The sequence below is a fragment of the Cyprinodon tularosa genome, unplaced genomic scaffold (assembly GCF_016077235.1).
Source record: "Cyprinodon tularosa strain WSP-4 unplaced genomic scaffold, ASM1607723v1 ctg1064, whole genome shotgun sequence".
NCBI classification, from domain to species: domain Eukaryota; kingdom Metazoa; phylum Chordata; class Actinopteri; order Cyprinodontiformes; family Cyprinodontidae; genus Cyprinodon; species Cyprinodon tularosa.
The window spans coordinates 123,635-135,449 of NW_024037854.1; the positions used below are offsets into that span (position 1 = coordinate 123,635).

General features: G+C 37.1%; 2 protein-coding genes across 5 annotated transcripts; one reads left to right on the forward strand and one right to left on the reverse strand.

The window, feature by feature from the left end:
- Window positions 1-286: 286 nt before the first annotated feature.
- LOC119785321 (interactor of HORMAD1 protein 1) lies at window positions 287-4,986 on the forward strand. Of its 2 annotated transcripts, XM_038287905.1 has the most exons (7): window positions 287-582; window positions 751-889; window positions 2,058-2,197; window positions 2,289-2,337; window positions 2,419-2,503; window positions 4,083-4,198; window positions 4,296-4,986. In XM_038287905.1, exons 1-7 carry the CDS (start codon window positions 530-532, stop codon window positions 4,971-4,973), a joined length of 1,260 nt encoding a protein of 419 aa, XP_038143833.1. In that variant the 5' UTR covers window positions 287-529; the 3' UTR covers window positions 4,974-4,986. The 2 variants fall into 2 exon arrangements, with proteins under 2 accessions (XP_038143833.1, XP_038143843.1); XM_038287915.1 differs by lacking the exon at window positions 751-889.
- Window positions 4,987-5,922: 936 nt separating this feature from the next.
- Window positions 5,923-11,433, reverse strand: kbtbd12 (kelch repeat and BTB (POZ) domain containing 12). Of its 3 annotated transcripts, XM_038287947.1 has the most exons (7): window positions 11,285-11,361; window positions 10,153-10,188; window positions 8,910-10,055; window positions 8,559-8,829; window positions 8,290-8,440; window positions 6,621-6,818; window positions 5,923-6,536 (listed from the first exon to the last, which is right to left on the reverse strand). In XM_038287947.1, exons 3-7 carry the CDS (start codon window positions 9,980-9,982, stop codon window positions 6,367-6,369), a joined length of 1,863 nt encoding a protein of 620 aa, XP_038143875.1. In that variant the 5' UTR covers window positions 9,983-10,055; window positions 10,153-10,188; window positions 11,285-11,361; the 3' UTR covers window positions 5,923-6,366. The 3 variants fall into 3 exon arrangements, with proteins under 3 accessions (XP_038143875.1, XP_038143857.1, XP_038143866.1); XM_038287929.1 differs by lacking the exon at window positions 10,153-10,188 and having other exon boundaries at window positions 11,285-11,433; XM_038287938.1 differs by lacking the exon at window positions 10,153-10,188 and having other exon boundaries at window positions 11,258-11,378.
- Between the last annotated feature and the right edge of the window lie 382 nt (window positions 11,434-11,815).

Genomic DNA, 11,815 nt, shown 5'->3' on the forward strand with positions numbered 1-11,815 from the left:
ATTGCTTGATTTATAGTTGTTATTATTATATCAACAGACCATATAATGAGCTGCAGATATGTCTCATTGTACCATATTAAACAAGCTTTTAAATTCTAAATCGTAAATATGACCAGGAAGGGAACAGAAAACAAATAGCATTACTACAGAGCCCGTCTTAGATCTGTTTCTGTGAATTTTAGCTCCTTATCCAGTTACATCCGCATAAATAGTAGGATTATCCTTTCGATAGTCAGCCCTTTTTTCCACGGCCCTTGAACGCAGCTTCGAATGTAAATGGCGGGACATTTGAAAAGGCTAATAGCTAATAGCTTAAAAGTTTTTTTATATTGCTAGGCACCTGTGAGTTGATTCCGGGAAATAATATCTTCAGGTTTTTCATCCACACTTTGGATTTTAGATTTCACACATATATGTGGATGACTTTTTTGTAACTTGTAGCATCTTTTTGTTTAGCCTTCTTGAACGAAGTAGCATAGCAAGTTAGCTTGCCTAAAGTAAAGCTAGCTTCCTTTGTGCTGGAAACACAATGAGTTATATGAAGAACATAAAGGAAATGTTGAACATACCAACTGGACCCAGGTGGTTAGCCATTTTCATATTGTTTCTTGTCAACCACAGTTGATAGTTAATAAGCTGATAATTTGGGTTAAAGTTTCTATTTAATGACAGGTTCTATTTATTTATTACTGTAATGGTTGTTTGTTTTTCCCTCAACAAACTACATGATGGTGACTAACTAATGGGCAGAAATGTGGCAGACAGTGAAAACTCAGGTTTGACAGATTCCCAGGTGTTCTTTGGCTCCCAGTTTTGGCATGAGCAGTCCCAGGGGATGTCTCAGGACACGAGCCTGTCATCCAAAAACTCCCAGCAAAGTTCACAGGATGTGAGTGACTCACTCATGCACAGATATTTTCAATATATTTCAATAGAAAAGTTCATTTGTTTAAAGGAAAAGTCAGCTCATATTCAGAATTCAAACTTCTGAGAGTACTTTAAATATTAAATTATTTCACAATGTTCAATAAATAGTGAGTTTTTAATTAAGAATAATTTCATTTGAATGTGTTTTGCTGGAGACATCCAAGTTTGACAAAAGAACACTACTGCCAATTACCGGTTTGTGATGTCACGGTGCCGTATCGGCTGTTGAGCAAGTTCCTATGCTGTATTTGGTGTTGTATTATCCAAGTCATCTTGAAAACATTCTTCTTCGAAATGTTGGCGACATATTACGCATTTTTTTCTCTGGCCAGAAGCTCGATGGCAAATCCTCCCTCTTTAAGTTGGCAATCTGATGACAAACGCGTCCGTGGAGGATCATTAATTTCGGAAAGGTGGAATAACAAATTTTTTTTTCACTTTTACCTGATGTATTACAAAATCCAACCGCCATGCACGTGGCGTTGTCGGTTTAACTATAGCTCTTGGCAAATTTCAATGGTGAAGTCCTCTCGAAATCTTAAATAATTGTTGATTGCAGATGTGTCTAGTAGTTCCCACTGATTTTGCTTGTTAAGCAGGGAGAATGGCGCTAGGCTTACCGCACCGTGATGTCACTGCCGGAAGATGTCAAGAGTGAGGTGTTGCTATATGCGGGCAAAAATGGCCGCTCTCGGTTTCAGTCATCGAGACGAAAATCACTTTTTTTTTATTGTTTTACTGTTTAAAGCTTAAATTAATTAAATCACCACAAACATATTAGTTTGAGGTATAGATTATGATCCATTCATTATTCCTTGCTGATTGGACTTTCCTTTAATCCTGTTTGTTAGTAGATGTTGTTGGTAGTTTCCTTTAAATATTTCATTTTAATAGGTCTATATAAAATATATAGATTATTGTAAACAGATTAATGTTTCCAAGCCCTAGTTTTTGTTTACTAAAACCATTTTCCCCATACAGCTAATAAAACATGATGCTTAATTAAGAAAGCCATTTAAAATGGCCCTTCCCAGTCAAACGCTAGCCAAATGGCAGCCCATTTTCCGTTTAGTAGCAGCCTTAAGATCGAGTTACATAATGGATGAACTCTTGTTTGTTTGTTTTTTTAGGGATGTGACCCAGCAGATATTCTAAGCAGATATACCTCTAAGCCTCTTCTTTTGGGGGATTTGAAGGACAAAATGATAACCTCAGGTTTACTCTACAAGTATGAAGAGGACATGAAAAAGGCAAAAGAAAAAAATGACAGGTGAATCTCTAAGCCATAAAGTTAAATAAAATATTTTTGATAAGAGAACAGTTTTTAGAATGTATTTATTGTTTTTTTTTCCTTTTAACAGTGAGCAATTTGCTAAAGAATCCCAACATGTACGGGAAACGCTCATTAACGTAAGTGCACACAGACCACCATTCAATGTCCATCACATAGCTTCTATCCTCCAGCTGTTTAACACCTTTTATCTTTTTCAGATTCAACAACTGCTGTCTGGTGTTGAGAAAAACACCACTGTGTGCCAAACAATCTTTGAAAAATGTGACAGTTTTGCATCATTACGTAAGTTTTCTGCCACTTTCTTACTTCTTTTGGCCTTTCTGGGCTGGATTTATGTGATGGAAAAATGACCACATGGCTGCAACCAAGCAACCTTTCCTTTAAATGTTAAACATTCCCATCTTTTTTAATTTGACTTTCAGTTTAGCTCGGTGTGACTGTTGATAAATGGCTGCTTCTTTTTAGGCTGAGTCCTGTATCTCCCGCACTGTCACTGCTTTAATACAAAATAGAATATAAAAGTGGAATGCTAAATATAAAAGTGGAATGCTAAAAAACAATGTGCAAGCATTCATATTTTCCAGTAGGTGGTGCTGTTTGCCCAATTATCACAGTTTATACATACAATACAAAATTCCCAAGAAAACCCTTATTTCTATGAAATTTTCTTAAAAAGGAGATAAGCTTTCTTATAATATTCAAAGATGGTCTTAATCATTATTTTACATACTTTCTAACGTCCTCCAAAGTTTTTTTGTTTTGTTTTATTTTGTCACTAGTTTTTAATGCAGCATCTGGTCATTTTCAGATCATTTGGTTTATATTTGTTAATACCACTTATCGCTTAACTATTATTTAATCAGACATTAGTCAAATTCATAACCAAAAGGACTGACCATGACCTTTCCATGCATATAAAAGACAACTTATCAATGGATATTTATGCACTTTGTCACTAACACCCCGCCACATAGTCATAACTAGACTCATTTATTGAGTTGAGTCTATGAAAAACATAGGAATCCAATAATGTTTGAAAATACAGAGAACTTGTTTAAAATGATATCACTTTAAAGGAAATAAATGTTACCGTGTTTTCTTTCCTCCCACACTGTTAACATTTGATCATTGCTGCAATTCAGGGAATGGAAATGTCAGGAAAGCTGTACAAAACAAAATTTCATCATCAAAAAGTCATCTAAGCTATGTCTTAAGTCTAGGATTATTACAAGTATTTGTATTACCTGAATAGATATCCTTGTTGAAACGTCATCCATCTTGTTTGTTTCCACATTTAAAAGTGTGAGCATTTATATTCATACCTGAATTGTGCCAAGAATGTGATGGAACCTATTATTTAACAAATAATAATAGATAGAAAATAAAGTTTTAGAGGACAAACTGATTGACCGAGAACTTTTTACTGAAATTCTAGCATACGGTGTGATTGACTGGGGGATGATGCATCTCTCGGATCCTCTGCCTGGACTTTCATAAACTGATCAACTTATTTTAGATACATTTTTTTACTTGACAATTCTGAAAATTTTTTTTTTTTCCGTTTGTTTGCTTTACTATATATATATATATATATATATATATATATATATATATATATATATATATATATATATATATATATATATATATATAAATAAAACATTTGAAGACCTTGATAGAGCACAGATAACTGCTGGTTAATACTATTTAACAAGGTTACTAAAGTTTATCTTCCTTCAAGGAAATAAAAATCCATTTGAGTTGGTTTAAAGCTTTGTTACTTATATGAAAAGTTGCTGATTATATTTATAAAAAAATTTAACTGACCTCAGTTACGTTGTCTGTTTTACTCTCATCTTAGTGAAGAACAGTTTTGAGAGCCTTCAGACGAACAGTTCGCAGATGTTTGAGATTGTGGTTGACAAATTAAGCTCTCAAATGGGAGTAATGAAAGAGCTGGAGGACAAACTGCAGAAGGTTTGCAGTTTATGGATTTCTATACTTCTTGACAAAGGTAGAAACAGATCATTGTTTGATAAGCAATGAGTATATATGTTTTTTTCTATTATTTTAGAATGGGGAAGCCACAGCACAACTTGAAGCACAACTGAAAAGCTTAAAGAATAGTTTGGAGAGTCTCGGAGAGCTGCTCAACACTCTTGTCTCAAAATCATCTGCTAAACCCAGTGTGGCCATAGATAGTGCCGCTCAAACATCCCCAGTGCTGGAGCCATCCATGCATGATAATCTGCTGAACAGTCAAACCAAGGTTACAGAGGCTCCAAAAGCACCTAATAACCTTAACTGTCAAGCTGAAACGTCCTCTAAGGATTACAGCATTGGTTGGAAAAGACTCAGTCGGAGGAGTCAGAAGCGCAAAAAGAGACCACTAGTGCTCTCCAGGAGAGGTAATCAGTCAGTCCCAGATGAAAACACTCAACCTGTGAATCAGGGTAAAAAGCAACAGAAAATATCAGGATCCCTTCTCCAGCCCCGCAATCAGAACATCCAGGCCATCGAACAGAACCTCAGCTCAGGTAGTTCAACGTCCGTGAAGAGGGGAAGTACATCCAACACGGGCGCAGGATATTTCGTCAACATGCTGAGCAGCTGGTCCCAGGACAGCAACATCTCTGAGTGGAGTGCTGCCACCGAATCCATCCTGCAGCGATTGTCTGGCTATTCAAAGATGGGGAGCCCGGTAGAACAAGGAGAAATCTGGCAGTTGTTTGAACCTGATGTTGAATTTTAGAAAAAAAAAAAAAGTAAAAGCACTTTTACTCTTGTTCTTATAGGTAAGAGCCAAACCTGTTCACATAAAACAACTTTGATTACTTTTCCTGAAGATGTGTTAGATGTGTTTTTCTTAACAAAATGATAGCTTTAGAATATATTTCTTAGTAGAAGAAATGTGGAAAAAGAGTGCAGACTTACCCTTGCACTGTTTGGCATGCTTATTTAAGCTGTTTTGTCTTTCTAAAGATTGTTTATATTAATATAATTTTGTTAAGGTTGGCACTGTTGCACCATAGAGTTCCATTATATCTCCAGTTTGAGAGTAGCTTTAGAATATATTTCTTAGTAGAAGAAATGTGGAAAAAGAGTGCAGACTTACTCTTGCACTGTTTGGCATGCTTATTTAAGCTGTTTTGTCTTTCTAAAGATTGTTGATATTATTATAATTGTGTTAAGTTTTGCACTGTTGCACCATAGAGTTCCATTATATGTCCAGTTTGAGAGTAAAAATAAACTAATACGCGAATGAAGTTGAAGTCTTTTGATTTGCTAATAGGGTTGGCTCTAATGTTGTAATTATTTAACAAGAAGGGACCCTTGTTTACTTTTTGGTTTCAGAATCAGAAGTGTTTTTTGCTGTCCCTTTTATATAAATGAAGTAAACTTACAAAAAAAAACATGTAGGAAAGAGTATTTAACAGTAAGCATCTTATCAAAAAAAAAGTATGGATTTCTGTTGAAGCTCTTTCCATGTCTGTCTAAGTTTGGTAAATACTGTAATAATTTTACCAAACTTTATTCTTTACTATTGCAGGAATCCTAACAAAAATGCATACTCGCATGATTCTAATAATGAAGTTATAAAACTGTGTGTATAAGACTGTGTGTAATCACATCAGACCACCCATCCTCCAAATAAAGTGCATATTTATTTCCCTCCAAAATAATTCAGCAAGCACAGTAGATAAAAAAAAATCAATACCTTTAATGTAAAATTATTGATTTCTAAAATATTACAAGATTTCTTTTCTTTTCTTAGTCATTAAAGACGTAAGGGCATTTAATCTGGAGAATTTTCAATCCAAGTTTGTCTTATATGATAACTAATAAATCTATGTCATTATTATTAATGATGCATGCAAATGGAATCACTTTTATATTTCCAAAAGCAGGCTGGTCTAATATAAACTAGGCAATATTCAGGAAATAATCTCTGCAGGTGCAACACACCCACACAACAGTATTCAGAAATGAAGTTTCTGCCTACAAAAGTGCATTGACTCCATTAAGTACATACCTCCAGGAAGAACGCAAGACATTTTCTGCCTGATAAGAAGACATTAACCGGTCAATAAGTGCATTAATGTTTCACTTTCCTCACCCAAACTGGTCTGACTGACAGCTGATGATCACAGATTCATTAAGTCAGAGGGTGGGGATATTAGTCCCCTTGGGTTGAGACTTGCGACCAAGCAGACATCGTAGTTGTCATGCATCACTGCGTGCCGGGTCACCACTGTCCAACGGTTTTCCCATGGATCAAGCTCCAAAATGTCCTTAGTTATGTCATCATGACGATCTGAGATGGAATAAGACACGGAGAGAAATCTGATAGCAGCTTGAAGCAACTTTGCAAATTTGAGTGTAGATTTTCTGCTTGTACCTGCTCCTTTGTAATATCCACAGACATAAATCTTCCCTCCCACGACCCCTGCATTAGAGGCATTAGTACGAAGTGAGAGCTGGGGACATGGGAGAGGTGGTCCCTCCCTCCAGTAATCTCCATCTGGGTTGTAGATGTCCACAGCACTCAGACAATGACGTGACTGTCCACGGTCCATTCCCTCACATCCTATCCCTCCTGCAAAACATGTAAGTGCCAATAACCAAATCATTGCTATTGTAATTCAATAGGCAATGTGAGGGACTTGCATGGTTCTCTGGTGAGTTTTCAGTTTTAAAACTGTCTCATCCTGTAAGCCCTGGAGGATTTTTATGTATGAATGACTGATTAGGCCTAAGTCCAAACAAGAACATTAGGAAATTAAGATATAAAATGCATGTTTAATTCTTTGATACCAACTATAAACAAGGGTGCATCAAATACACAGAGCCTTGCAAAAGTGTTTATGCCGCCTGGTTGTTTGCACATCTTTTCTTGTTTAGAAGAATCTGACTTCATAAGTTAGCAACATTGCTATGTGTGTTATGGGGAGAAAATTACATAGTTTTCACAATTTTTTTTAGAAATACAAATTATAAAATAGTAGACATTTTCGCATTTTTTTATTCAGCCTTCTCTATTCTTGTATATTAACATAAATGTCAGTCTGATCATCTGCCTTCAGAGGACTGAAGATAGAGTTCACCAATGTGTCATCTAATCTTTGTATGGAAGCATCTGTTTTGTGAGTTCCTCAGAAATTTGTTAGAGAACATAAAGAGAACAAAAAATCCCAAAGACCAATTAAAAGTTTAGGATTTGGAGAACTTGAAAGCAGAAGATTTTTAAACAATACTCCATGCTTTTACCTATTAAATTAAGGACCAACTTCATGCCAAACTAAAGCTCCTCCACATGGAAAGAGAATCAGACAGCCCAAAGCAAGGGTTCCCAAGTAACAATTTTGTTATACAGGCAGATTTTGATTTTGTGATTGGGTGTATTTGCTTTTTTATTGTAGTCTGATCACTTTTAATCTATATGTGTGTTAATAACCTCCCTTTTTGCTGATGAAGGTTCTCAGTCATCCAGGTCATAGTCATTCCGTAAAAATTCAAAAAATATCCACTGGACTTGGTTTTGAAGATTTGAAGACGTTTCGCCACCTCTTCAGGAAGCTTTCTCAATTCAAATGTCTGGATCCGCAGTGAGTTTGAGTCTTATATAGACAAAGCCTTGTATCGCTTGGAAACATGCAAATGGTAACCAATGAATGGGTCGTTTAGTTCCATCGTTAGCCTGTAATATCTTAACCTGTCTATGATTCTAAGGGTCGGTCGTTAAAGGGGGGGATTGCCGTTAAGGGGGGATCGTCTCCTGTAATACCTGAAACCTGTCTATGATTGTTAAGACTCGGCCAACTTGTAAAACTGTATTTTAAAGGAGGTAAAGTTCTTCAAGCAAGTATTGATAACATTGTAGTCTCCGCCTTTGGCATTTTTAATTTTTTTAAACAAGTGTTAGTTGCCTGCCACATGTTTCAAGTGTCTGCCACATAAAACTCAAATAGAATTTGCATTTGTAGAGTGGGAAATTATGAAAAGCTTCAAGAGGTATATTAAAAAGATATGAACAATAGTAAGACTAAGTAAGACAAAAATCTACCTACCCATAACAAAAATTTCCCCATTCAGCACCAAAGCACTGCAGCGGTACTTGGAGTATTTCATTGGAGCAAGCTCTGTCCATTTGTTCGTGTTTGGATTGTATTCCAGGAGGCGGTTACTGAGACGGTCCGGCTCATCGTCCATGCGATATGACTGGAATGTTGTATTGGGTTCAGAGAATGACAAAGCAGAACAGTTTAAGACAGTTACTTGCTGTCAACAAAGTCATGCTTTCAGTTTTGCATGACCAAAAAAAAAATTTTAATAATACCTGTGGGGTGCGACCACCCAATACATAAAGGCAGTCTTTTACTGTGACCACACAGTGATAGGCCAAAGGCAAAGGCAGAGGTGCTGCACTCCTCCAAGGTCCTCCCTGCAAAGACCAACGCTCCACACAATTTGTGATGAGAAACTGGTTCTTCAGCTTCATCTGTCCCCCCAAGAGGTATAGAGTGTCTCCTATAGACCCCAGGGCGTAGGAGTCCCTATACTCTGCTGATGTTAAGTGTTCCCAGCTACCCTGGGCTTCCACTTTATACCTGCAAACCAGGTCAGATCATAATTAGTTATTACACTACAAATAAGTGTTCTGCTGGACAAAGTGTCAGCCTATTTTTACCTGTAGATCTCAACGTTCACATCTTTCTGTCGGGCCATTCTCCGTGCACTTGCCTCTCCTGCTACAATGATGTCGTTTCTTTCAGTCACAACTCCTGCGCACACATATCCCAGAGCATCTCCATAGCGAGGGGAGGTGATGTAGTAGGCTCGGCCCATGGCCGGTGCAAAACAAAAGCTGCGCTCCGTGTAGTTGGCGTACCTTGACCTGATCCCTCCGCCATCATTACCAACACAGAGCAGCAGATCTGTAGTTTCCATTCCGTACCTCAGCTTGAGTTTACGTGGTGCAGCTGAAGGATGCATGATCACCGCCTCCAGAGCTTGATTCATCATTTCCAGACATTCCGCATCAGCCAAGAGGGCTGTGTTCCTCTTCATTGCCTCTCTTAAGTAGTCAGGATTTATCAGCGGGAGACGGACCTTTCTCAGGAGCTCTGGTAGATGTCGAATACGGACCTCCCCATCCATCAGAGGGTTGTGTTTGACCCAGTGAAGAACAACATCTAAGATGGTTTCTTCTCTTGTCACATTGAGATCATCACAGCTTAGAAGCTTTCCAAGCTGGTGGGCCTCCAGCTCCAGAATTTCCTCACTCCGGCAGACTTGGACAAAGTGTTGTCTCAAGAAGCGCTGAGCATGATCAGCCAGCTCCTCTGCACCAAGGTCACGGGCAAAGTAATACACGCCAAGACAGTTGGAAGAGTCCATGTTCTCTGTCATATGCTGCCGACAACGTGCAAAAACATCATCCATCTGCAGGAGAAAAGCTGCAATTGATACACCTTGCACATTGTCATTAGTAAGAGGAAGTTCTGAAGTGTACATGTAGTTCAGGAGCAGGGCCAGGCTGTCTGCAGGGGTGTCACGTAGGAATATTTCTCTGTTACTGCACTCACGCAAACCACATGTGAACATTACACGGAAGTATGGGCTGAAGGCGGACAAAAGAACTCTGTGGCAGGGGAAGCTGATGCCCTCAGCAACCAGCACTACATCCGTCAGATGCTCAACCTCTCTCATCTTCCTCAGCTGTTCAAGGAGCACCTGCCCATGTTTGGCAGTAAGATCCATTTCCTCCTAAATCGGTAAGCTGAATATTTTGAAGAAAAGCTTTATACAACAAGAACCAGTGATAAGGTTGTTCCTGAAAGCCAAAAACAAAAAACAGCAAAGATTGATTCCCTCATATGAATCTTCACAAGAATCATAAATGTGCTTACTGTACACCAACACCTTTGCACCTTTTCCCTATCTTCTATGTGTATAGTGCTATCTGCCTGTTAAAGACGTGGAAAGAGATTTAAAAGAAATTCAACTTGTTTTCAAGTGGTAAAATGTCACACTGACATTTTGAGCAACATTCACCAAATAGAAACCTTGTAAGAAAAAAAAAGTTGTTATTTTTAAAAGAGTGAGGGATGCCAAACCACTGTGTTTGTTCTCTAATCTAATCTGTTTACAGGTGGTTTATTGGTGCAACAGGAATTTACAACAGACTTTGGTAAAGAAAATCCTAAATACAAATCCAAAAACATAATCGAGCAATATTTTGGTCTACCCTTAAAACATGCAGTGTGAAATTTTGCTTGCAAATCAAGTAATTACCCAGTTGCACAAATAAGTAATATTTTCACACCATTTTGATTTAAAAAAAAAGATAGTCATCTTGCAATACTATACAAGTTTCATAGAAATACGTATATCACTAATCTGTGTTTTGCTTGAAAAGCCTTGGACAATGTTTCCTAGTCTGCAAAGGTAAAAAAATATATACATTAGAAAAAAAGAATACATTTCTTTGCTAAATAGTGAAAAAGAGAATCTGCATGTCTGTGATTGGATTGCTATTCTGGAACATTAACTTTCCATTCCTCTGTGTTTTCTTATGTTACGTTCATACAGTGCTTTATATCCACTTGCTAATGAAATGTCCTATATACATAAACTTGCCCTGCTAACTTTAATACACTAGTTGTATCATTGCTCAATCAGGAGATAGCTTAGAGAAAACAGGTTTTCACTGCCTTGTCAAGATCAAATCTGTTTTCGTAACACAAAGTTATAATAAATTCTGACAAATATATATCTATATCTATATATATATATATATATATATATATATATATATATATATATATATATATATATATATATATATATATATATATATATATATATATATATATATATATATATATATACACCAAAAAATACTAAAACAGTTGAAACGACAATCAAGATTCTTTATTTTAATAATTCCGTCCAGCTAAACTTTGTACATTGTGAAATAAGTTAACAAGAACGAGAACTTTGTGGTCCAACTTGTTCAGATATACCAATTCTTACCAAAGTTCTCTGCCTTCCATAACTCACCGTTTTCCTTTTGGTCTACGAAAGCCAGGAGATGTCCGTTTTTTTCAGGCCACACATGTTGTTGATGTTACCAAATGCACAAGTCAGAGGGCTCAGAGAAATCTGAGCAAACTCAATGGGTAGGTATTTAACCCCCCCCACGGGGCTGCTGCCCTCTGAGCTGTCGCCCCAAAAATAGACAACGTTGTTGCTGCCAGTAAGTGGGTCAAAGGGGTTTGAATTACATAGAAAAGTTCATATTCTGAAACAGTCAAGATAACAATTTTGATAAAATGTGTTTGAATATTCATTGCTTTCATTAACCCTGTATCATTCTTTGTTTGGTCTAACTCTCCTTCCAGTTTCTTCACCTTTGCCATCTGCAGGCAGCTCAGACACCAAAGAAACCTTTGCTCTCGGCTCAGATTTAGGTTTCATGACAGCAGTTTCTCATGAACTCAGTATATCATATTTCTTTATGCTGCTTATTTAAAGTTTGAACAATAAAGTTTAAACCTCATCACTATAACAAATGTCTTTAGATCCATGTTT

What these genes read in the sequence shown, in the direction of transcription:
- LOC119785321 (XM_038287905.1), top strand. Translation starts at nt 530, where the DNA reads ATGAGTTATATGAAGAACATAAAGGAAATGTTGAACATACCAACTGGA. An exon ending in AACATACCAACTGGACCCAG is followed by an intron (nt 583 to 750) that starts GTGGTTAGCCAT and finishes ACTAATGGGCAG; the next exon opens with AAATGTGGCAGACAGTGAAA. An exon ending in TGACAGTTTTGCATCATTAC is followed by an intron (nt 2,504 to 4,082) that starts GTAAGTTTTCTG and finishes CTCTCATCTTAG; the next exon opens with TGAAGAACAGTTTTGAGAGC.
- kbtbd12 (XM_038287929.1), bottom strand. Translation starts at nt 9,982, where the DNA reads ATGGATCTTACTGCCAAACATGGGCAGGTGCTCCTTGAACAGCTGAGG. An exon ending in GTGAACGTTGAGATCTACAG is followed by an intron (nt 8,830 to 8,909) that starts GTAAAAATAGGC and finishes CCTGGTTTGCAG; the next exon opens with GTATAAAGTGGAAGCCCAGG. An exon ending in TGGGTGGTCGCACCCCACAG is followed by an intron (nt 8,441 to 8,558) that starts GTATTATTAAAA and finishes ACAACATTCCAG; the next exon opens with TCATATCGCATGGACGATGA.